Here is a 26036-nt window from a genome sequence, read left to right as displayed (position 1 = left end):
GCAGGGAACACTATAAGAATATAGCCATTTAATTACAGATTTTTTTTAATATAATGGTCTTTCACCATATATTTGTGGGTGCGAGTGAATGCATTTGAGGGGATGTAGTGTTCCCATATACATCTCTGTGTGTGTGTGTGAGAAAGAGTGCGATAGCGAGAATGGGTTGGTTACCTTGGCTTTGAGCTCATCGTTGAAGTGTGGGTCGTTGAACTCTACGAAGCGGAAGAAGAGGGCCCGTTTGTGAGCGATGCTGTAGTTCTTAGGGATCTCCTCCTCCATGTAGTCCTTTAGGAAGGTCATGTTGCACAGGAAACGACCCGTGAACGCCCTCAGCAGCTGGAACAGCAGCTCGATCTCATTGAAGTTTCGTCTGGGGGGGGGGGGGGGGGCAAGGAGTACAAGTACAAATCCTTTGATTTTTGTAGAAGTCATACATCAATGTCTGAAGATTTACATGAAAGCTCGAGGTTGCACAGTCAAGGATGCATTTCTCTCAAGCCTCTTGAGTTAAGAAATATTGACAGTGGTAGTGCAACTGATGCACTTTTGCAGTAGCTGAGCAGGCATTAAGCCAGCACTATCATGGCGTGTGTGTGAGGTACATACTTGCAGTAGCTGAGCAGGCAGTAGGCCAGCAGCTTGGGCTCCTTCCAGTTGATGGCGGCCATGTTGTCTTTGCGGTGTCGTTCCTGGAAGGCCTCGCTGACCCAGACCCGTCTAAGCTGGCTGACCAGAGAGTGCTGGCCCGCCAACCAGCCCTCCTCATTCTTCACTATGATGCTGATAATCTGAGGAGTGAAAGAGGGGAGAGAGAACAGTAGACTCAGGTGTGAGAAGGTATAACAAACTCACTCTGTTGGAAAACATTTGATAAGTGTAAGTAGGGCTGCGGCAGTGATGAAATTTCATCAGCCGGTGATCATCTAGAAAATAACTGTCAGTCTCACAGTAATTGACCGTTAATTAACAAACATTTAGCATCTCCTGGCTTCCACACAGCCTACAAGCCACTGATGCAGACCTTAAGAACATACATTTTAAAAAGTCTAATAAATCCATGTAATATATGCTAAACTTCACAATAAATCAGCTCTAAAGAAACATGATAAGTAAATGTAGTCTATTTCAGAATAGCATACTCTGAGTTGTCCTTATGTTAGGCCCTGATCTGGCTAGGCCATATGGCTGTGGGCTACACTAGCTCAGATATTTGATATTATATATATATATATATATATATATATATATATATATATATATATATATATATTCTGTGGCATTATTTTATAGTATGAAGAATACAATTTAACAAAGCTGAAAAAAATAAAGGATATTTTCTCCAAACGATTTGAAGGAGTGTGCACATGCAGCTATTCTGTGTTGAGCCGTTAACAAAGAAATAGGTATTCCTATATGGTTAATTTAGAGTTATTAATGTAAGTATTAATGAATGTTCTACAAAGGTTAGGCTATATGTTTAGATGTTTAATACATTGTAAGGCTGCATGATGCGAGTCTAATGATGATTTGAAAAAAGTAGCTTGAAAAGGCATGAGCTCTGCTTAGTTTTTTTGAGCAAGCTATACACACACTTCATCGGTCACTCATTCACAATATGACAAGCACTTGATAATGCCTCAAATTTCCCGGCAGCATCCCCTTTGTATGGCCATAATGCCCCCCCAAAATTCCATGCCTTTTGCAGGCCTTCTCCCTAAATGCTTCCCGCTCCAAAGCCCTTCTCATCTCACTCACATGGCTCTCCATCACGTGATCTGGTCTTTCTCACAGGCTACAAGTGAAGACAGACACATCGGGGACGCAACTGCGTGCTTCCTTATCCAATTCTGAGGTGCATGTTGAAGATATTGGAAGAACTGTCCACATTTACTTTTTCAGCCAACAAGAGGAGTAGGCATAACGAACAGCAAAAGCACTAGCCTATGTCATACTGTCCCCCATAGTACAAAGGTCGACCTATTCTATTCGAGAAATAAATATTCCAAACATAGTCCAGGACAGTTGTGGGATGCGATAGACCCAAATTAGTACAACCACTAGCATCAAAACAACTTTTTTACGCAATGTGGCTGACGCAACAGATCAGAACGTTTGGCCAAAAATGCTGATAGGCTAATAGTTTATTTCTTCACATCATAAGCGCAGCAATGCGCATACAGCAGTAGGTTATAAGCGTAAATATTCAATTAGCAGGAAAACACCATTATCAAAAGTGACCAGAAATGGGATTATGCATGTAATGCTTTTATTATAAAAACAAATGTGCATTTATGGTGAAAATGAACTTACCCAACTTGAAACTCACGTGCTGCATATGTATGCCAGTTAGGCTCTACAATCCTTATAAAGCGGATAATGTGCTTAAATTTAAAGAAGTTATTTGGCCACTGTAGTTGTGATACAAACCTTATCAAAACATAGGCCTATGGGCCTACATGGGGTGTGCGACTATGATACGAAAGTTTCTTGCCTGCGCTGGGCATCATTCACAAGTGATAGTGTGATGGGTGACAATATTAGCCTATTATTGATTTCATCTTGTCTTTACAAAGAGTAAATAATAAATGTGTGAAATTTGTTTTGATTTACAATGGACCATTATCATGCACCTGTCTTGAAACGGGCAGCGGGGGAAAATACATGTCAGCTATGCACTTAAAAAGCAAATGGAGGATGCTTTTCCTGTGGTAAATTTTCATGCCAGCCATATAGGCCATACTCATTTTGTAAATATAAGCAATGTGCTTAATATTAGGAAAGTTGAAAAATAAATATAGTAGCCTATAGAAAGCTGATGTTTTAGTAGAGGCCATCACTCTTTTTTCTTAAGCAATTGCATAGCCTATTGAAATGGTGCCCAACATGCACTCATAGGCTCATGAAGTGTTTGATTAGATTTTCAAAGACATTTGCATTGATGTCAGAGTGACTAGAGGAACAATAGAGTGCTGAGTACCAGGCAGTTAGCCAGTTTGGTAGACTACTAATGACCAGCAGCAGCATCAAAGCTTGGAGAAGCTTAATTACTGTGACTAAACGGTCACATGGAATTTGACTTCCTTCATGACTCGTGATCGTATTACCGCCACACCGGCGGTCACAACAGCCCTAGGCGTAAGCAACATGGCTGAAACTAGCCTGTCAGCAGTAGATTAGCATGAAGTGTCATGGGGTAAGGAATGTGTGTGTGTGCGCGTAATGGAGTGCACTCGTGTCCAAAGCTGTGCATCTGTGTGCGTCCTCACTCACCTTGATGGCCTGGAACTGCAGGTCAAGCCGGGCTGTGTTGGTGGAGGGGGACCCAGGTCTAGCGGTGGCTGCGGTACCAGCAGGGACCAGCAGGGGGGCGAAGCGGCTCGGGTTGGAGGCTAGCACGTCCCTCAGGGGCTTGGCTTCTTTATGCTTCAGGAAACTCTGGAGCACAACAGTGGAGAGGGGATTAAGAGAATGGGAAATATAAAATTAATTTCTTACAGAGATCCATAGAGCAAACCAGCTAAATGAGAACACCCAGAGCAAAATGTTAGCAGCCAAAACGGCACTTGTATTTGGCAATTGTTTCCACACAGGGATTCCTTGACACAGTTAAAACCCGGTAGTGAGACAATGTGCCTGAGGCTCTTAGGCAGGAGGGCATTTGTCTCACCATGAACATGCGGCTCCACTGTGGGTCATTGAGTGTGGCCTCCATCATGAACAGCTCTACGGTCTGGGACGGGTGACGCGTCAGGAACTTGATCAGGGGCTCCCTGAACGGACTGCCAGCCTGGGGGGGGGGGGGGCAATAAGTTAACCATGTCCATGACAATCTAAAAAAGTGTTCTTTAAATGGACTGAAAAAGAAGTGGAAGGGAACTATAATTCAGGGGTAGATGGAGAGGTGGAATGAGGAGATTAGAGGGAGAGAAAAAGAGAGAGGAGTGGAAGGATGGATAGAATTGAGGCGAGAGAAGTGCCTAGTACCTCTATAAGCATGGCCCGCTCGGTCTTCATGACCACTTCCAGCAGAGGTTTGACCAGAGTCTGAGGAGCTGCTGGGATCAGGTGGAACAGGTTGATAATGGCCGAACATATCTTCATCTCCTAGAGAGGGAGAGGACAAGAGGGAGAGAGGGAAAGTGGAGGTGAGAAAATAAAATAGTATTAAGTCATCTTTACCAACATCTTGAACAGACATCTTGATTTTGCAGTAACTGTAGAGATACACTAGCCCAATACCAAATGGACCCCTTAGTCCGGCCTAATCCCTAGACTCTTTTTGAGATCTGAGAGGATTGGCTAGAGCTCCACGAGTACTTAGGGAGTAGGGGGCAATTTGGAACTGCGCGACAGGGCATTTCTAAGGGAAAACAGCTTCAGGGGATGAGGAAGTGATGTCACTAGTTGGGGAGTGGTGATTGGTTGTTTTGGAATATGGATGAGAGGGGTTGAGAGTACCATCTACAACTTGCTGACTTCAATGATGATTGATTTCTATGACTTTACTATTAGTGACTCTTATATGACGTTAAAATGAAATGGGGTCATAAACTGAGTTGGGATAAAATGTCACAGAACATTTTGATACGGTATAGCACCAGGTAAGGTTAATGTTAAGCAACCAAACACAACAGACAATACAATCCACCAGAACTACCACAACACTATGGGGGGGGGCAACATTGGACCCAGTCTCACCTCAACGCCCTCCAATGCAGGCTGTGCCGGAACGGAATGGGAGAGAATGGAAAGAGTCAGCAAAGCAGTGTGTGTGTGTGTGTGTGTGTGTGTGTGTGTGTGTGGGGGGTGGGGGGGAGGGTGCATGAAGGATGGAATGGAGTGGAATGAGTGTGTGTGTGCAAATATTCAGACAGTGGCAAAGACCTGAGAAATCTCAAACATTTTCATACTGAACAGGGGAGAAAAAAAAACAGGACAATTGGTTAAACAAACTGGTATAGTTGTGCTTCCTTCCTTATCCCTCTATCCACTCTCTACCCCTCCTTAACCCCCCCTCACTCTCCTCGTCATCCCTCTTATCCCTCCCTGCCCCCCTCCTCCTCCTCATCCCCTCTCTCCCTGTTCTCCTGTGCGGTTGACCTGGTGGTCTCTGCCTCATTGTCAGTGGCAGCCCTCAAAGAGAAGAGTAGTGGCAGGCGAACAGAGGGCCAATTTACATCTCATTACCACTACGTTTGAGGAGCGTAGAGAGAGGAAGAGAAAAGAAAAGCAGGAAATAATGGATGCTATTTCTGCGGAGGCTGACGGTGGACGGTGCATCTCTCCCCCCTGCAACACCTCTTCTTCCCCTTTACAAGGTTATCTGTCAGAGATAACGAGTGGAGAGACGGTGGCTGGGCTGCTGGCTCTGCGCTCTGGCTGGCGCCTAATTAATCATTGATTGTAATATGGCCACTCACTTCTCATCTGGAGCAGGCCTCACTGAGGAGCTGTCAGGGTGCATGTGTGTTAAGTCATCTTCCTATGTGTTCATACTCACACTGCCATCGCTGCGCTGGCCTCCCTTGTGAGTTATGACTACCACCTCCATCCACTTCCTAAGGTGTTGCTGAGAGAGAGAGAGATGAATCAGATATTTAATCATTCATTTATTCAAATGGATGACTACCTCCTTGATGCGTTAATAGCGACTTAATAAATAATGTTTAGCCCAAACTCAGCAGCCTTCCTTCTTTACCATCATCTGGTCACAGAACTTGTCGTTGAAGGAGTTGGGGAAGAGGCGCGTGACCGAGGTGAGGCGGTTGACCACGTTGAGGGTCAGACTGCGGTAGTCCCCCAGCATCATCAACAGAGGGCGCATGTGGGTGTGGATCTGGTCCACCTCGATGGTGGCCCCTTCCAGGAACTGGGAGACAGAACAAAGAGAAAAAAATACATTCCTTTAACCATAATCATTTTTCAATTCAGGTCATTCTCAGCATGAATCATGGCTTATTCTCACCAACTTTATTTCTGTCTCTCAACCCAAGAGCCCAGTAAAACAGCTCTGGATGATCCAGTGCCTGAGAGAAAGGCCGCAACAATAAGGCCAGGGCCAGTCACACACACAGGGATGATGCATGGCAGCCACATTAATTCTCCCCTCTTTGCTCAGAACAAACACTCCATCCTGTATCGACCGCTCCCTGGCAACGCTCATTAGTGTTAGGCCAGGGAAGACAGCGTGAGAGGAGGCGAGAATGAGAGGAGAGAATGGAGGGAGAAATGATTGTTGGATGGAGGGAGAGATGAAGGTGTTGATAGGTAGATTGGGGGTATGAAGGCTGGAGGTCAGTGTTGCATTGAGGAAGAGGCACATGTAGAAGAAATTCAATGATTTTGTGATGGAGGGAGAAAAAGGTGTGCAATGAGGAGATCAAGAAAGAGAAATAAGAAAGGTATGAATGAGGTGATGAGGATAAAAGAAGGGAGAAGAAAGGGAAGGGAGGATACCTAGTAAGTTGCACAACTGAATGCCTTCAACCAAAATATGTCCTCCGTATTTAACCCAAACCCTCTGAATCAGAGAGGTGCGGGGGGCTGCCTTAAAATCCACATTGTCAGCCCAGGAGCAGTTTTTGGGGCTGACTGCCTTGCTCAAGGGCAGAACAGCAGATTTTTACACCTTGCCGGGTTAGAAATTGAACCATGACCTTTCTGTTACTATCCCAATGCTCTTAATGGCTAGGCTACCTGGGACGTGTATAATATACTAACCTTCCTCATACAGGCCTCTCCTGCCTCCTGCAGTTCAGAGTTGGTAGAGTTGAGGGCTTTGAAAAGTGCAGCAATGATCTTCTCTCTGGACTGAGGCAGGTAGTTACAAGCTGCCAGGGCATCTATGCAGACAGAACAACTGTCAATTTACTGCTTTATAAAAGACAAAATGTTGGATTAACACATTTGTTTTGAGATGCTGTGGAATAGTAGATGATGAACAAAGCATAATTAGAAAGAATGTTGTTCCCATTTTGTCGAGTTGATTGTGATATGCGTGTTTGTTCTACATGTTGAATGGCAGAATTATTTGGAGTCCTTCAGTGTAGTAAGTACTCAGACTCCTGTCATGTACTCACTAAGGGCAGCGATGCGCAGGGGAACCAGAGAGGGCAGGCTCTTATAGCAGGGCAGTTTCATCAGAGCAGCGTCCTCAGCCTCACACAGGTTCAACAGCTGGAGAAAGAGCAAGAAAGAAATGTAATCAATACGGATCAATAGGGGATGGAAATACAGAGTCAACTCAATACATTGTTGACTCAATAGGGCAAATTGTTTTCAACAGTTTGTGATAATTATTGGATAGACCACTTTTAAGGTATGAAAACAAAACCTATGATAAACGTTTGACTTTGTGATAAACTATTCCTTTCAGTCCGTTGCCATGGCTATGCCCACGACCTCTCACCTCTGTGTAGAAGACCTTGTGCTCCATGACGTTGAGGTCCATGGTAAAGAGGCGTGGCTGCAGGGTAGTGCAGAAGGTATTGCCCTCCATCAGGCCGATCTGGGCATTGGCCGGCTGGTGACGCAGCAGGTGTTTCTTAGGGGGGATCATGTCCTGTAACACCTGTGGGTGGGAGGGGTTATAACAGGTTATAAATCAACAGGTGCTTCTTGGGGGGGGGGGGTCACGGTCTGTAACACCTGGACCATCGTCCCAATATCTGTAGCATGTGTAGAGCAAGGGCAATATCTACCACTGCCTAACAGTCACCACTTTATGAGCTACGAAAAATCCTGTTTTACCCATTAAATTTCTATGATGGTGAATGCATACATACACACGATAACATACGCACATGTACACATGGATTTTGTCTTGTAGATATTTGGTAGTAGAGTAGAGGCCTGATGACACACAGTACATGGTGACTTCTGTAATTAAAGTAATTCAAGTATTGTAATGTTTTTTTAAATTGTATAACTGCCTTAATTCTGCCGGACCCCAGGAAGAGTAACCTTGGCAGCAGCTAATGAGGATCCATAATAAATACAAAATGTGCCACAAAACCCTGGTACGGCATCTTAGACCCACCTCTTTGTGCGGCTCCATGATGATGGTGACACTCTTCCCGGTGACCTGAGCTAGCACCTGCAGGGAGTGCATGGCCTGCTTCCTGACTGTGGAGTTGGGGGAGGTGACCTCTCTCACCAGGTCATGGGTGACCATGTGGAAGGACTTGTCCTGAGCAGCCAGCAGCTCCTCAGTCTTCTCCTCATCCTTCAGAGGGGTGGCACAACGAACCAGGAGCTGCTCCAGAGTGGTCTTGGCCATGGCTACTGCACCATTAGACACCTGGAGGTCAAACTTGATATATTTAACTATTGTTTTTACCCTCCCCATAAACACATTTTTCTTTGATTTGAATGTTTTAACCCTGTGTGTCAACACAAATCAGACAACTAGTGTCTGCAACAGTTGGTTAACACAGGTAACTGTACCTCCCCAGTGAGGTCCATCATGACAAAGAGCAGAGCCTTGAGGAAGGTGAGTTGGTTCTGCAAGACCCAGATGAGAGGTAGTCTCTCCATCAGGAACTTAATGGACACCACCCCGCCCAGCTTGGCGTACCAGGCCTGCTCATAGCAGCATGCACACAGACGCTCCACGATGTAGGAGAACAGAGGCAGCTGGCACGCCTGGGGACAGCGACGAGACAAGAAGGGAGATGAGGGGGATAGAAAGATTAGCAGAATGAACTCATCGCAAGCACTTATTCACAGACAAAAATAAAAACAATTACAGTAATCAAGACTTCACATCCTACTTAAAATATATCAATTTTTAGAAATCACCACCAACAAGCATTAAAGTGATGCAATCCCACCGATAAACCCCCAAGCCCCCTTTCTCTCACCCTCTCCTTGGACCCCAGGATGATGGAGGCTACGTCGAAGATAACAGCCAGAGCCACCTCTCCTATTTTACACAGCTCCTTTTCCTCGTAGGCCATGCAGATGGCGATGGCGTCGATCAGAACCAGCGGATCCATGCCCTTAGAACCGTTCTCCTCACTGTGGAACATAGCTGTGTTGGGCTGGCTGCCCAACTGGTAGCACTGCAGCAAGAACGGACCTGGGGGTGGGGGAGACCAACACAACAACCATGAGGAGCATAGAAAAAGGAGGGGAAAAGAGTGAGAGAATGAGATACCGAAGGAGAGAGACAAAGAGCTGGAGAGCTTCCAGCCAAATGAGAAAAAGAAGAAGGGTGGAGAGACGGTCAAGTCCAAAATGCAAGTGGTACAAAAACACAGGAAGAGAAAGATTAATTCTCTCACCACACTGCTGAGCAACAGCCACCATGGTGTAGTGTCTGATGAGGCTGGCCACAAAGGGCAGAGCGCTGGGGCGGAGGTCCTTAATGACAGCAGACATGAATGCACCGGTCAGTGCCTGTTCAAAAGTCCTGCGGGCCGGCGTGTCCTGGGCCTTGTAGCGGTGGGAGATGATCACACTAGGGATCCACTTCTCTGTGAAACTGGACACACCACAAAACACACTAAATGAACATGCCGCCATAGGACATTCAATAGACAAAAGCAAAGGACAAAACACTCCCATTAACATTTTCTTTAGTGTTTCCCCTAGGATTTTTTTCAGTAGGGGAGAGTTGGTGGCGGAGCTGCTGAATGCATATACGGGAAACACTGGATCATATGACAAAACTGTAATGCATCATTTACAGGGCCTGTCGCATGTTTTTATCCTGCGGTAAATGTCTCTGGGTAAATCATCTGTTGTCTCTGCCAGTGCCTAAAAACCCTGAGGACCGACAGAGACCGTCTTTGGTTGGTATGTGCCTCTCTGTCTCCCCCCCCCCGACTCTCTCACAAGAATGTGTTGTTATTTAGCCCTGCTGAAGGGGACGGGTTGGTGTGTGTTATTTAGCCCTGCTGAAGGGGACGGGTTGGTGTGTGTTATTTAGCCCTGCTGAAGGGGACGGGTTGGTTTGATTGAGAGGCTGTTTTCTCCATGCTTGAGCTTATGTTTTATAATGCCAGATGCCATGGCTACCCCTGATGGATTGCTCCATTTCATTATCACCATTTAAAATAATTTTGCTTTCGGAGAGGGAGAGGCTGAGAGGGGAGAAAATGAGGGAGGGAGGGATTTAGGGGAGGGGGGGGCAGTTAGACAGACTGCCAGATCAATTTCTGTTCATTTACAGCCCCGGCCACTCTGATGGAGCTCCATTCTCACTTCTTGGCATTTGGTGATATTAAAGAAAAGCTGATGCTGTTCACTGAAAGGCCCTTTTCACGGTGACCAACCGGTAAAACAGACAGAGAATGAGGGGGCGAGAGAGAGAACAGAAGTCATGAATCAAAACATCTGACAGAGGTGGGGGGGGGGGGCTGTGTGTGTGTGGAGCAGGGAGGAGCGTAAACAGAGAGGGGAAAGTCAATTAGCCCCTGGTGAGGATCAATGATAGTAATGAGACCCACTCTCCCCTCCGTCTCTCTCTGCCGAAGCATCTTTCAGTAATCAGCAGCTGTAACACTTGACAGAGCTGATGAAGCAGCTTGACACGTGATGGAAGATATGAGAGAGGAGGGGCAAAGTGGAAGGGAGGGATGGAGAGGGGTATATATGGAGATTAATTAGGGCAGAGGGAGAAAGACCTCAAGTCATATGGGGTTAAGGGTGTGTGTAGTCTTACTTGGGGTGAGCAAGTAGCTGGTACAGGGCGTGTTTGTTGTCGTCCAGGCTTGTCATGGCAACCAGGAAACACTTGATGACCTCCCAGGCCTGTCGTCTGTAGTACGGCTCCGTGTTGGCACTCTTTAGACAATCCAGAGCCGTCTCTATAGCCTGCAGGGGAAACACACACAGAGAGATGTTTACCTTCCAACATCCATACAGACAAGGCTTCAAAATAAGATCCTACAGTAAATCATTTAATTGACCATGGTGGATTCATAAGATGAAAGAGCAGTTTTTTTGTCAACTTACAAAGGACCCTTGACAAGCAGTAAAACCAAACGTAAGTGTTCAACACTAGTGCTGAGCGAATAGTGCTTTTTGAAGACGGTTCGGTTTGATTATTTTTTAAATAATCATGGTTTTCGATTTCGATTGTTGTTTTCTTTACATGAAATGCATTGTGTGGCTTGAATGCTGTAAAAGAATCAAATAATGAATAAAAGCCTCATGATGGTAGTGACTGTCCATTACTGCTTATCACGTAATAACCATCATTTATTCACATTACTTAGGGCCTACTTTAAGCAAATATTTCAGTTATGTATATTAAATGGTTTTATGTAATGATATTATTTCATTTCAAGTCATCATCTCTATAGAGCTGCTGCCTACGTTGTCTGACCAAAAATCACAATTTTAGTACTTCTTCAAAGTAAATAAGGCATACTTTAATGACTGCTGAATACCAACAATCAAATCACTTAGATCCTGTATTTTCCGGTAGAGATACCTCGAAACAACAGCTTTCTATCCCTCTCCATCACACATTCTTCTGTCTCTTCTCTCAGGGTCTGCCTGACACTACTATAACAGGCGTTAAAGAAACACAGACCGGCACGCAGTGGATTATGGTCATTGTAGTTTCAGGTTTTCTGAGTGAAACTATGTAGCATTTTGTCCTGTTGGAAATTACAACTCCCTAGGACAGATTTATCGCTATAGAAACTACGCAATGTGCGCATTGAGCTTACAGGAAAAAACAGAAGGAAATGGAATTCAAATAATTAAACCGATGTTCATCATTTAGTTGTTTAAAAACAAAAATATAACTAACATTTCAGTTATTCGCTCAGCATTTCTCAAAACTTCCCATGAAAACAACCCTTTGAACCAAGTTAACAAATGTAATATAATTAATTGAAAGTTAAAATAATCTGAGTAGAACAACAAATACCCCACGGCTCAAGACTAACATTTCCCCATGATTTGGTGCCCCCTCCACACAAAAATTGAAATCTGCATCACACAATAGAATACATTCACAATGCCTTATTAAGAAGGCGAATCGACTACCGAGATTGTATTCAATAAATAAGTTGTTACAGCTAACATGTCAAAGCAGGAATGAATGATCCTAAATAGTTTGATATGCAACCTAATTGCAGTGAATGTTTTTGGTAGATCCAGAGATAGTAAAATATAACAAAACCTGTCAAAATAGGGCTCCAGAATATTCCGATTTTTTTGCCTTAATCTTTATGTTCACTAACAGTATTAAATACTGTATAGGCCTAATTCAATATGTGCTAATTCACCACCTGAGGAAGTGGAAACTCAAAACACGTCCTCTGGATCCCCAACTCTAAAAATAACACCTTCTAGTAGGCACAATAACAGTAAACGCAATGTCCTAAAAATAAACTTTGCAATGAGCCCTTGTGCACCTGCGATGGACAATACGCATTTCCCCATGCACTCCACAGATATCATGATCGTAAAACAGGGTGCTTTGAGCCAAGGTTATAGTAAACTAAAACAAGAAGAAAAAAAAAACACTTGAGTAAAATGGAAATAAAATGAACAAACCCATTTGATAACATAAAACGTATAATCTTTGGCTCTAAACCAACTAAAATAAAAACGAATCATGAATTATGTTCAGTTGTAGTGTTTGTGTTTTCAAGCGTCTGAATCTGGCGGGTCAAATTGAGATGACCTTTAAAATGATGAAGTCAAATTCACGAGCAGCACCGCATATATTGGGCGTGTTTAAAAATGGTAAGGCTAAAGTAACCGACTGTAGACAAAAGTCAGGGAGCGAAGTCAGGGGAGGTGCATCTGCGACAGCCAAAAGTCAGACACTAATCTGGTTTTCCAACAGCAAGGCTCAGAACAACATGGCAGTGTTGCCAAAGGTTCTTTATAATGTCAAAAATAAAATAAAATCATGTATTCCCATATCACACACTCAAACCATAATATTATGTGTTTACATTGTACAATCAATTAGTGAGAGACAGCCGTAAATATATTTATTTGAATATATCCATTGTACACATAAATCAGTCACACCTGGGAGAATTTTAGAATTTTATCTAACCCTACCTCGCACAGACAAGTGACAGGGTCACAAAATATGACAAAATGGTTGCAGACTGGAGCCCTGTACCCTGTGTAGAATAACAACCCTACTGCACTCGGGCAGTGTGTTTAACTCATGCCTGAGATCGGCGCTATGCGTAACCTGTCATGGAGAAAGAAACTCTACACATGGTGCCGGGCCCGAGCCCAGCAGAAGCCATTTCAACTGCCAGATTATGATCTGACAAACCAATGCGGCCGGACACTTAAGGGGGAGAAAATGAACTAATTAACGCCACTCAGAGAGAGGAGCAAGGGAGAAAGAACAAGAGAGAAGGATGGTCTGTCTGGTGGAAGAGGAAGGCGAAGAGGAGGAGAGTGCATAATTGAATTCTACTGGCTTAGCCCTGTCAGCACATTAGGGCTACACTGCTACTGGCTGACATGCACTCATCCCATCTCAACAAAGTACATAGATATAAAGACAAAGACATTAGAAAGTGTTTTGAATAAAGAGAGACTCAGGCGCTTTAAATAGACAGTGTCTCACTTCAAAAGGAGGAGGCAGTGGAGAGAGAGGGGGCCGGCGGAGATAAAGAGGACGAGGGAAAGTGGGAGAAGAGAGCAGGAAAAGAAGGGGATAGAGGGAGAAAATGAATGAGAACGGAGGGCAATAGCAATGGTGTCTTTTTGTAGGCACTAACTCTGCCACGGCTCTTTGGTCAAAGCCTATGGGGAAATTAATAGTTTTTCTTTTTGGGGGGGATAAACGCCAAAAATAAGGTCTGTGGTAAACCTCACTTCAGACCTTATTTTCAGCATTTATCCAAAAACCCCATTCATTTTCCCCATAGAGATGGCAGAACGAACCAGAGAAAACTCATTTCCGGATTTTAAGACTACAAGCTGGCGAGCTCCAGAGGAACAAACACCGTCCTTCTAGTCATTACCATCCAAATAAATTTCAGGATAAGACACATGATGTAAATACCATTAAGCCACTTAATTCCAGAGAGAGAAAGGGGACTGTGGCATCCATCTTTGGAGCATCAACTCAATTACAGAAATGACAGTCTGCATGTGTGTTTCACTATCAGCAGACAGCGATAGAGTCATTAGAAAGCAAATAATCGTCTTCATCCAGGGTTCTGTAGATTGATTATTCATGCCTGGAGCAGAGATGAGGAGCCCGTAAGGACGCATGATGTCTTTAATTACATGGGGAAGACAGTCTTCTCTCGCAGAGAGAAGCTCAACTCTGACAGGGAACGATCACCCCTATTCTCGCTACTTTCATTGTTATCTAACTACTTTCTCTGCTTTGTTATCACATTGAAATAGAAAAGGAGAAAGGAGTGGATAAGTGGAATTAACGGAGGGGTTTTGAAGTTGTCTCTTGCCTAGATTTTTAAAATGTTGCTCACTAGAGTTTTGCTTTGAGAACATACTACAATACCCTGCTACTGTGACTTAATGCCCAACACAGCACAGTTGAATACCTTAACCACTACTATGATCCAAAATGGCTACCATACCAAGCTCCATTCACACCCGTAATGGCTGACAAGTCACATACCTTCTCCATGGGCAGCTGTATAGAGGCCTTGCAGTCAGTGAACTCTGCCTTGATGCTGGGTCCCTGGACCTCAGTCACCACGTACTGTAGTCTCTGGGATTCCTTCAGCATCTTCCTGTTGCTGCCGCCAAACTTCCCCAGCACTCGGTACGCCACATGGCTGATGGTCTCCGCTGGGTTACGCAGCGTCCGCCACAATGCCTAGGGGGGGGGGGGGGGAAGAGGGGTCAAAGGTTAGGAAGTGAGAGCAGAGACTAGGATGTGTGTATAGATTGAATGTGTGTTTGTGGGGGGGGGGGGGGGGGGCACGCTTCTGTTGTGCCTGCATCCATGTGTACGTCCTTACCTGCATAAGCTCTGCTCTGACGGGCTGTATATGATCGTAGAGGAAGTCTGGCTGCAGGTTGTCCACACAGAGCTCCAGGGTGCGGAGGCCCTGGCTGACCAGCGTCTGGGAGCCATTCAGAGCAGAGACCAGCGGGTCCATCAGCATGGGCAGGTAGGGCAGCAGGGAGCTCAGCCTCACAGGCACCGTCAGACACAGCTCCACAAACAGATCCTTCATGTGCTGCTTATGGAGACCACTCTGGAGCATGTTGAGGCCTGGTGGAAGGAGAGTGGAGGCCAAAGTGAGGAGAGAGGACTGGAGACGTCCTGTAAAGCAAATTCCTGCTTGGCATCCACCATGTTTTTTTTACCCATCTATCCTGTGTCTTCAGATCAGTGCATATGAAAATACATGCTACTAACTTTAAAAGCTACAAAACAATATTTTAATTAATTTTTTGTGTGTGGCGCAAACTACCCTGCAGCAGGTTGGGTAGTAGGGGCAGGAACTCCTGGTAAAGCAGGTCATGGCTGCCTCCACCAATGGAACGGAAGAGAGCCCTGAGAAGCAGGAAGTAGTTGTATGGTTCCTTAGCAGACTGGGCCAGTTCCATGGAGCTGTTCACTATCTTGTGGAGGTGAGGCTGGGGGAAGGAAGAGACATGATTTGTGTTCGGCATCGATACATTTGGTTTTGAAAGTATGGTGAACATCACAATTTAGCCTTCAGACAAGATTAATGTTGTTTCCTGTGCATTTCAATTCAGTCAGGATAGTTATCTCAACAACCATTGTCAATTTAGGACAGGGCTTCCAAGAGGAAGAGGCATCGAAACTATGCAACACGGATGATGAAAATAAACATCACCCTAACCTTGAGCATCTGCTCGTTCTCAGCAGCGAACAGCGAGACAGAGCCGAAGACCAGTTTGAATAGCTTGAGGTAGAGGTTGGACAGCTCTACGTTGGAGCCCATCTCAGGTAGTCTCTCCAGAAGGTACTCCACCAGGATGGTGGCAAACAGGACTGACGTCGACAGGTTAGCAAGGAACGAGTTAGCCACGATCTGGAAAAATTAGACGGTGAGGTTTTACACATTAGTCCCCAAACAAAACCAATCCTACATACACACATTTCATTGAAAGTTATCTTTAGTCTAGGACTAGACTTAATCTGGGTCCGGGAAACCGGACCGAAATGTTCCATTAAACCCAGATCTGAAATTGCTCTTAGAGCCCTGAACAAAAGTAGTGCACTACATTGCAAACAAGGTGCCATTTAGGACACAACAACAGAGTGTGGGGTTACCTGCAAGGCGTAGTTCTTGGAGATCCTCTCCACCATGTAGGGGACTGTGGTCTGGAAGATCTCCTTGAAGGTGAGGGGGTTCATCATCGTGAAGACCCCAGCAAAGTGCTCCAGCACCTCCTTCTCCTCCTTCATACGCACCGTCTGACAGTTGGCCACTCTGATGTACGTCTGCTGGTTGTTGGCAATCTGTACCTAGCCAGGAGAGGGGGATGGGGCGCTGTTATATTATGGTTATTACAGCAACCCTGATCAATCTGTACCCTGTACCTAGCCAGGAGAGGAGGACGGGGCGCTGTTATATTACGGTTATTACAGCAACCCTGATCAATCTGTACCCTGTACCTAGCCAGGAGAGGAGGACGGGGCGCTGTTATATTACGGTTATTACAGCAACCCTGATCAATCTGTACCCTGTACCTAGCCAGGAGAGGAGGATGGGGCGCTGTTATATTACGGTTATTACAGCAACCCTGATCAATCTGTACCCTGTACCTAGCCAGGAGAGGAGGACGGGGCGCTGTTATATTACGGTTATTACAGCAACCCTGATCAATCTGTACCCTGTACCTAGCCAGGAGAGGAGGATGGGGCGCTGTTATATTACGGTTATTACAGCAACCCTGATCAATCTGTACCCTGTACCTAGCCAGGAGAGGGGGACGGGGCGCTGTTATATTACGGTTATTACAGCAACCCTGATCAATCTGTACCCTGTACCTAGCCAGGAGAGGAGGACGGGGCGCTGTTATATTACGGTTATTACAGCAACCCTGATCAATCTGTACCCTGTACCTAGCCAGGAGAGGAGGATGGGGCGCTGTTATATTACGGTTATTACAGCAACCCTGATCAATCTGTACCCTGTACCTAGCCAGGAGAGGGGGATGGGGCGCTGTTATTTTATGGTTATTACAGCAACCCTGATCAATCTGTACCCTGTACCTAGCCAGGAGAGGGGGATGGGGCGCTGTTATATTACGGTTATTACAGCAACCCTGATCAATCTGTACCCTGTACCTAGCCAGGAGAGGAGGATGGGGCGCTGTTATATTACGGTTATTACAGCAACCCTGATCAATCTGTACCCTGTACCTAGCCAGGAGAGGGGGATGGGGTGCTGTTATAGTATGGTTATTATGGTAACCCAGAGTAATCTGTATCTATCTGAGGATGGACGGGGCACTGTTATACTATGGTTATTACGGTAACCCTGATCAATCTGTACCAGCCAAGAGAGGGGGAGCTGTTATATTATGGTAACACTGAGTAATCTGTAGCCGAGGGCAGACGGGGCGCTGATATTCACAAGTATATACAATGTTTGGCTCTCGTTACAACCTGGACTTGATAGTGGTACGACCTGGAGTTTCTACATTGTATGGCCCTGGTTATACCATAGGCAATGTACCTAGCCAGGAGGGAGAAGAGAGCTGGTATACACATGTACAGTATATAGTGGTATGAGTTTTCAGAGTTTTCTATCTGGTTATATCCTGATCAATCTGTAGCTAGCTAAGCGGGCAGTGGAGCTCTCTTATACATGTGTAGTGTATACATGTATAATGTATGGCTATATAATCATATCTCCATAAGACAAAGCCCTACTGGTACACTGGCAGTCATACCTGGTAGATGTCCAAGGCCTGCATGGCGTATTTCACCAGCTTGATGTAGATCTGAGTCTCCTTGGGCTGAAGCTGCTTGTTAGGAATGAACTGGGCCTCTGCAACACAGAACACACAACAGGAGTGGTAAGCAATCAGTGAGGTTAGTTTATCCTGAGTTATCTTCATGAAATGAGGATGGAAATCAATGGGGAAAAAAGGGTCAATCTTGACATCGGAACTCAAGTGTCCATTTCTCCTCCGAGTGTAATGTAAGGGCCATTTTTTTGGCTCCTCACCTCCAGGAGCCTTGCAGGAAGTGATTCCCCAGGTGATGGTCTTCACCCCACAGACCAGCGTCTTCACCAGGCTGCGACAGTCCGACACCTGGAATGTCTGCTTGTCCTCCTTCTCTCCCAGCCGGTCGAAGGGGGTGGCGGGGGCGGGAGGTGCGGGGGTGACAGGGTTAGGGGGCGCAAGAGGAGGCAGGGCAGGGAGGACAGGGGTGGCTGGGAGGGCAGGAGTTGTGGGGACCCCGGGTAGCGCCCCCTGTGGTTCGACCACGCCCATCTCTGACTGGGGCTTGCACTTCTTGAAGATGGTGGCGAGCTGGTAGCGAGCGATGGTGTGGAACTTCAGCACAAACACCTTGAGGAAGAAGGAGATTGAAGATGTATTGAAGTCAATGTCTTGATAATCATAAAAGGAACATCATTTTCTTACATGGGGAACCTAGAGATAGTATAAAAGGTGCAGAGTTGATTTGTGATTGGGCACAACATTGCCCCTTTCCTTATAAATCAGGCTGTCGTTTCCCATCTCGCTTTACTTACTTCCAGCATTCTCATCAGTATGTCCCGGCCGTTGCCGTTCTCCTGTTCACTCTTGGAGCGGATGCAGTCGACCAGGTTAAGCAGCAGTTTGCAGGACATGGTCTGGATGCTGCTGGGGAGAGACTCGTCATCTATGTTCTTGGCAAACAGCTGCACGGCCAGAGACAGGTCTGTGAGAGGCAGGTTCTGACGCACGTGGTGCACCAGGTCTGCCAGCGTGCTGTAGGCCAGTGGTCTGGGGGGAGAGGAGTTGCAAAGGTTCACCACTATCAAAACAGAAGGTTATATTTCAGGTTATATAGTTCAATCACCAACTACCATGTAGGCCAGTGGTCTGGAGTGACAGGAGAGAGGGAAGGGAGAGGTCAGAAGAGTTCACTATCAAATGGAAGGTTTTTACAGTTTACGTAACATCTCAGTCATTTAGCAGACACTAAAGGCTCTAATCCAGAGCGACTTATAATCAGTGCATGGAAGGTGCCAGAGCTTTAAAGAGCATTAGAAGACACCTTTTCCCTTTTTTATACTCCACCATCCACAGATCTGCCAGGTCTGATAGCTACAGCTTGTTTCACATGGAGACTAATGAAAGATGAAGGCTGGTGTTTGATGAGAGGGTGAGAATGGTCTTACCTCAGTGTCTCCCGGGCTGTGTAGCCAGACCCGATCAATATGGACTCATCAAAAAGTTTGTCCATGCAAGGGATGAACTCTGCAACAGAGAATGAAAATAAAGTGTCAGAATTAGTCTGAGTGAACGAGTTTACATTTGTTTGTGCATGCGTGCGTCAATGCGTACGGCTGCGCAGGTCTGTGGTGAGGATGTGTTTGGCAGCGATGAGCAGTTCCTTGCGTAGATGGGCTGTCTCAGAGGGACAGTTGGTGAGCAGCTGCAGCATGCCCTTTACCATCTGCTGGGAGTACTTCCCTACCAGGTCCTGGTCAGAGGGATACACAAACACAATATAGTTTAGAAAGTTCCATGAAAACTGGCATTAAGTACTCTGTGTGCCAGGTAAATACAATACAGAAAATGAAATGAGAAATTGAACACAGGCACATGAAGTGAAAAGCACAACATGGGTATATGTACTTGGTAAATGCGGATGATGTAGGCCAGGAAGGACAGGGTCTTGATCTGAGCAGCGATAAAGTCAGCATACAGCTCCTTGTTATACAGCTTGTGTTGCCTGAAAGTTACATGTTAGGGTTTACAATAACTACTTATATACAAAGCAAACAATTCCACTGTACCCTTAATAATGATTTATGCTTTAATACCATTTCATGTTCTTGTGGTTGTTTAGCAAAAATAACAATTATGACTGACTCTAGGACGGAATCAAGACAGACTCAATCGCACACACAGGCTTCTTACCTGGCCTGGGGAGAAACCTGCAGCATGATAGTGTTCATGATGAGGGGGACAAACTCAGATACCACGTTATGGATGTTCAGTTTATACAGCTGGTACATGAGCACCACTATGATAGGCAGCTCAGCGAGCACCTTCAGGGACAGGGACCCCCGTGGGATGATGGTGTGCTGGAGAAACAAATAAACAGGAGTCAGGCAAGGGAAATGCCAGCCTATATTCAGGATCAGTACAACAGTATGGAACATTCAGATAGAAATATACTGTGTAGAACAGACATGATTCAATGATGAATCACATGAGCTCTGTGCCTTACATTTCTACCTAGAAAACGAGCCCTGGTCTGAGATGCTTTGCCAGTGCTTCTACACCACCAAGTGGTAATAAGAGGAGTTACAGACAGTTGATAGAAGTATTCAGGACAGGTCTACTCACTGTGCGTGTTTCACTGTCCTCCCTCTCGGGGGCGGTCTTCACCAACACCGAGGTGATCATGCCCACCATCTCAGGAGAAGGCACAGTGTTCTCAGCTATCACCTGGGGATTCTCAAAGTACCGAGCCTGAGAGAGAACAGGGACAAGAACAGAGACAGGGAGAAAAGACAAGAGGGAAGGAGAATGCAAAAGTGAGAACATGATTCCTACATCCTCAGAGACCAAACATTTCCCTGCTCAATAAGCCACCTGCTTTTCTGTTGTCTTACCACTACTTTAGGCAGCTCCTTATAGATCTGCTTCACAAAGTCCAGAAAGTGATGGATCTGAATAAAAGATTACAACAGACAGTTAATACCCTGATCAGAGGAGCACACTTCAGCATCCAGACATGGGCTCCATCGCAATTAATCTTTGCTCGATTCCTCACATCTTCTTTCCTCGCTTTATTCTCGAAACACATTGGGGAAGAAGGTCTGATCCAATATGGTTAAGGTGGCAAGGAGATGCGAGGAATCATGGAAAGAGGAATTGAGATAGAGTCATGGCAAGACACTGTAGGCAGGTCTTCTGTTCATCAACACAAAGTGAGATTGGAGAAAAGAAAGGTTCTCACCTCTTGAGAGATCTGTGGACGGAACTGTTTGTGCAGTTCAATGATAATACGCAGGCATATCAGCACATTCTCCTCGCTCTCAATCTGAAAGCAAACAACGAGCGATGCAATGCAAAGAAAACACTGAGTCAATCAGTTCAGGTTAGGGACAGATAACTATCTTAACTAAATACACTGAGTGCACAAAACATTAAGGACACCGTCCATGACAGGCTGACCAGGTGAAAGCTATGATCTCTTATTGATATCACTCTCTAAATCCACTTCAATCAGTGTAGATGAAGGGAAGGAGGAAGGTTTAAGAAGGATTTTTAAGCCTTGAGACATGGATTGTGTATGTGTGCCATTGTGTATGTGTGCCAGGATTTAAGTGACTTTGAACGTGGCATGGTGGTAGGTGCCAGGCGCATAGGTTTGAGTGTGTTGAGAACTGAAACGCTGCTGGGTTTTTCACACGCAACAGTTTCCCTTGTTTAACAAGAATGATCCACCACCCAAAGAACATCCAGCCAACTGTGGGAAGGATTGGAGTCCACATGGGCCAGCATCCCTGTGGAACGCTTTCAACACCTTGTAGAGTCAAGCTGTTCTGAAGGCAAAAGGGGTGCAACTCGATATTAGGAAGGTGTTCCTAATGTTTTGTCCACTCAGTACGTGTGTGTGTGGGGTGGACAATACCTTTCTGATAGATTTCTGAAACGATTGGTTCCTATGGAACATTCCACCACCACACAGTTCCCATCTCTCAGCAAACAGGCGTTCTCAGATCTTATCAGTTTTACTTTCAGCGACCAGAGTGTTTTAAGGTACATTTATCAGACACACTCGCACGCACTCAGTCAGTCAGTCACCATCACAAATACACTGTACCTTACTCTGGACTAAAGCATATCGCTCTCATCACATCGCCTCTGCTGAAAAGACGATACGCAGCATAAATCATGTCTGTCATAGACGCGAGTAACAACTTACCTCCAGGAAGCGAAACATGACAGACAGAATGTTCTTGGTGTGAGGTCTCAGGTGTTCATTAGTTGGGATCCGGTGGATGATCTCCAGCACCAGCTTCCTCAGTTGCTGTTTTAAAGTAATACAAGGTGAATCTGATTCTTGTGCATTCAATGACTTCATGTTTAAATTGTATCTGTCCTTAAGCAAATAAATATTTAAAATGATTTAATGTCCTCCTACCTGTGTGGGCTTCTCCTGCAGGAACTGCACCTCTCCGTCCTGGAGGAAGGTAAGGAAGCGAGGGATGATGTGTTCCAGGAAGGTGGAGTACTGTGGCGATGATGTCACATTCTGAAAAAGACATCACCACTAACATAAGACCAGTTTTCATTATGTAGACAAGATAAGTGAACAGTGTTGCGACTTACCGCTGTAGTAGAAACAGACATAATGGGTATACCCATTCTAGTTATTCTATGGTTAGAAACTTACCTCAAAGTTCTCACTGACCTCCTGCATCATCTTCAACTTTGTTTCATCAGCTGAGTGTTGGAGGATACAGTAACAACATTAAAACAGCTCATGTGACACAATGAGTCATCATATACTTCTCATCTCTGTGCAGACAGGGACACTCAGATCTTATCAGTTTTACTTACAGCGCCCAGAGTGTTTTAAGGTACTTTATCAGACACACTCGCACTCACTCAGTCAGTCACTCACAAATACACTGTACCTTATTCTGGACTAAAGAATATCGCTCTCATCACATTGCCCCTGCTGTAGAGATTATACCTAAACCATAGATTACTGAATAACTATGCCCACAACTCACTAATAGCACCTACAGCTACAGTATACATTAAATCACGCAAATAATTATGTTTCTGATCACAGGATATTTCTCAGGCTGATGCTGACTCTCAGACTATGGCACACTCAACTATCATAGTTTCTCATTCACTTACGAGTGTTGTTGTCTGTGAGGGCTGCCACGAACTGCAGGTACTTCTTCATGAGGGTGGTCTGGTCCACCACCGTTGGGCTAGGGGTCGGCACGAAGGCCATGGTTCCCGCCGGGAGTGACAGGGTTACGATGGGGTAGAGCAGACAAGAGTCTGCACCTCTCACAGAGAATAAATGTGCGCTGCGTGTGAGAAAATGGAAGAAATCAGAGACAATACGACATTTGATTTGCATGAGTAACTAACATACAAAACAAGTCAAGTGAACGTGTCAACAATTCTCTAACAGGCAAACTCTCTATAGTATGACAGCAAGCAACCGCGCAGTCTTTGTATACTCATAAAATTACATATGTATTCTCCGTAAGACCATTTCCAGTACTATGGTCAGTGAGCAAATGCGTACGGCTGAATTTAACTTACCGAAATGTATACTATTCCACCACAGCGATCTAGGATTCAACTAGCTAGCATAACATACTGACTGACTGGGTCGACAGGTAGCCTAGTGGTTAGAGCGTTGGACCAGTAACGTTAACAGGAGAATGCTAGATCGAATCCCCGAGCCGACAAGGTAAAAATTTGTCGTTCTGCCCCTGAACAACGCAGTTAACCCAGGCTGTCATTGAAAATAAGAATTTGTTCTTAACTAGTTAAACTAAAATACTATCAACGTGCCTCTAGTTCAAGTCAGGCGCACAAAGATGACATAATCTATAGCATGCAAGTGATAAAATAAATAGATAAACATTGTCCGTCGAACACGGACAATCCTCACATAATTACTGCTTAAAACTACACACATAAAATCAAACTTAGAAAGTGACCATATTGGATGGTTTAGTCAAAGACAAACTCTGTGGTTTAGTAACCAGGCTAGCTAGCTAAGAGAAAGAAACCAATCGCGCTAACCCCTCACATCCCCGTTTAGCTAGTATGTCGACAAAATAAATATATGTTTTACTTTTTGAGAACGCATTCGCTAGTTAACGACTTCATCATCCCAAAATGAGCATGCAAAGCAAAATATACATTATATTTTAAGGAAAGTAATTGAAAAAGAAAGCATCCCATTTAAACTTACCAACTAGCACAGACAGGAAATAGTACCTCTGTGACTTCCGGTCTCCGAGAGCCAGTCTGATATATGTACACTTTTGCACTTTACTAGGATAATAATTATATTCCCATATGCAATTCTTTGAAACATATTGTTTATATATGCATAAATAATACCGTAATGTGATATATATTCCGGTTCCTTCAACAATCCTCATCAATATAGTACTTGGCGGAATGATATTCAGGAACGGATTGATGTTATAAGACCATCGTTTTCGATGGTCTTTTTCTGCTCTACGGATTGTTCCTAGGCAAACAATTATGCGGTAAACTGCGCAACGCATGCAGTGGAGCGCGCCAATGTAGCGTGAAGTTCTGGGTGTCTGCCCACTTGGGTCTGTTGCTGGCTGTGTGTTTAGTTTGCATCGAGTTATACAATATAAATATAGACAATGTATGCATGTGTCATATATTTTCTAAGTATGTAGCTATGTCGTTCTTTTTTTTAAGCCAGCATTGGCCATTAGCCCCTATAAAGATCAATTTACAAGAAGTCAGTTTGTGATTATAGGCCTACAGTGAATAATGTCCCCTGTAGTAATATATCCAATATAGCAAACAGTTCAGTCCTAAAGTCCTTGCTTAGATGTTGAAACAAATCCTTTGCCACAAGATGGGAATAGGCCATCTTTGTTTGAGAAAATATTTAGGGCCTACAGTACAGAAACGTGATCCTCTGTAGCTCATTTGGTAGAACATTGCACTTGCAATGCCAGGATAGTGGATTGCCTTCATTGGACCACCCATGTGTAAAAATGTATGCACTCATGACTTTGGATAAATTGGTCTGCTAAATGGCATATATTATTGGTATAAATGGAACGGTACACATCAAACGTATGGATACCATGTTTGACTCCATTCCAATATTCCATTCTACCCATTACAATGAGCCCGTCCGCCTATAGCTCCTCCCACCAGCCTCCACTAATAGAAATGATAGTACATTTTCCAAATTAAGAAAACTATTGTCAAGTTCTGACCTTTATTTCCTTTGTTTTGTCTTTATTTAGTATGGTCAGGGCGTGAGTTGGGGTGGGCAGTCTATGTTTGTGTTTCTATGTTTTTTCTATTTCTGTGTTTGGCCTGATATGGTTCTCAATCAGAGGAAGCTGTTTATCGTTGTCCCTGATTGAGAACCATATTTAGGTAGCCTGGGTTTCAATGTTGGTGTGTGAGTGTTTGTCACCATGCGAGTGTTTGTTGCCACATGGTACTGGTTCGGCTATTTCACGTTTGTATTTCATAGTGGTCAGTGCGTTTCTTATTAAAATTGTCATGAACACTTACCATGCTGCATCTTGGTACGATCCTTACTTCTCTTCAGACTAAGAGGAAATCTGCTGTTACAGAAACACCCACCAACAGAGGACCAAGCGGTGTGGTAATGGGCAGCAGCAACAGCGGCCGAAGACACAGGACTCATGGACTTGGGAGGAAATTCTAGATGGGAGAGGACTCTGGGCACAGCCAGGGGAATATCGCCACCCCAGAGCTGGAGGCAGCGAAGGCAGAGAGGCGCTGGTATGAGGCTGCGCGGTTGGAAGCCCGAGAGTCAGCCCGGTGTGGTGGGGGGGGGTACACAGTGAGTGTGGTGACGCCAGGTAGGAGACCTGTGCCAACTCCCCGTGCTTACCGGAGAGGGATCGGGCAGGCACCGTGTTATGCTGTGCTGCACACGGTGTCCCTGGTGCGGGTGCATAGCCCGGTGCGGTACATTCCAGCTCCTCATTGGCCGGGCTAGAGTGGGCATCGAGCCAGGTGCCATGAAGCTGGCTCTATGCATCTGGTCTCCAGTGTGTCTCCTTGGGCCGGCGTACATGGCACCAGCCTTACGCATGGTGTCCCCGGTTCGCCAGCCCAGTGCGGGCTATTCCACCTCGCCGCACTGGCTTGGCTACCGGGAG

The 26036-nt window shown here is 45.1% G+C and overlaps 1 protein-coding gene across 5 annotated transcripts in view; it reads right to left on the bottom strand.

Annotated features, from left to right (window-relative positions):
* Positions 1-24365, bottom strand: part of LOC149974343 (transformation/transcription domain-associated protein) — an 80870-nt gene extending 56505 nt beyond the window's left edge. For 2 of the 5 annotated variants that reach the window (XM_090211870.1, XM_090211873.1), the window contains exons 1-36: positions 24092-24365; positions 23011-23189; positions 22535-22584; positions 22283-22393; positions 22064-22168; positions 21092-21175; positions 20745-20801; positions 20476-20601; positions 20044-20210; positions 19759-19855; positions 19465-19603; positions 19299-19377; positions 18666-18900; positions 18132-18480; positions 17854-17951; positions 16226-16420; positions 15792-15983; positions 15396-15561; positions 14937-15193; positions 14591-14791; positions 10670-10821; positions 9288-9487; positions 8865-9082; positions 8449-8646; positions 8042-8302; positions 7412-7573; positions 7083-7179; positions 6724-6845; positions 5702-5872; positions 5504-5572; positions 4702-4722; positions 3988-4107; positions 3671-3790; positions 3274-3438; positions 610-791; positions 175-373 (exon numbers count right to left, since the gene is read on the bottom strand). In XM_090211870.1, coding sequence (XP_090067996.1) covers positions 175-373; positions 610-791; positions 3274-3438; positions 3671-3790; positions 3988-4107; positions 4702-4722; positions 5504-5572; positions 5702-5872; positions 6724-6845; positions 7083-7179; positions 7412-7573; positions 8042-8302; positions 8449-8646; positions 8865-9082; positions 9288-9487; positions 10670-10821; positions 14591-14791; positions 14937-15193; positions 15396-15561; positions 15792-15983; positions 16226-16420; positions 17854-17951; positions 18132-18480; positions 18666-18900; positions 19299-19377; positions 19465-19603; positions 19759-19855; positions 20044-20210; positions 20476-20601; positions 20745-20801; positions 21092-21175; positions 22064-22168; positions 22283-22393; positions 22535-22584; positions 23011-23110 — 5265 coding nt within the window. In that variant the 5' untranslated portion in view covers positions 23111-23189; positions 24092-24365. The remainder of the gene's footprint in view (positions 1-174; positions 374-609; positions 792-3273; positions 3439-3670; positions 3791-3987; positions 4108-4701; positions 4723-5503; positions 5573-5701; positions 5873-6723; positions 6846-7082; positions 7180-7411; positions 7574-8041; positions 8303-8448; positions 8647-8864; positions 9083-9287; positions 9488-10669; positions 10822-14590; positions 14792-14936; positions 15194-15395; positions 15562-15791; positions 15984-16225; positions 16421-17853; positions 17952-18131; positions 18481-18665; positions 18901-19298; positions 19378-19464; positions 19604-19758; positions 19856-20043; positions 20211-20475; positions 20602-20744; positions 20802-21091; positions 21176-22063; positions 22169-22282; positions 22394-22534; positions 22585-23010; positions 23190-24091) is intronic. The other 3 variants (XM_090211872.1, XM_090211874.1, XM_090211871.1) reach the window with 2 other exon arrangements.
* Positions 24366-26036: the final 1671 nt, after the last annotated feature.

This window comes from Oncorhynchus mykiss, chromosome 20 (assembly GCF_057628025.1).
Source record: "Oncorhynchus mykiss isolate SJ-2025 chromosome 20, ASM5762802v1, whole genome shotgun sequence".
Classification (NCBI taxonomy): Eukaryota; Metazoa; Chordata; class Actinopteri; order Salmoniformes; family Salmonidae; genus Oncorhynchus; species Oncorhynchus mykiss.
The sequence above is the reverse complement of the archived record's forward strand: the minus strand, read 5'-3'. Positions and strand labels throughout refer to the sequence as shown.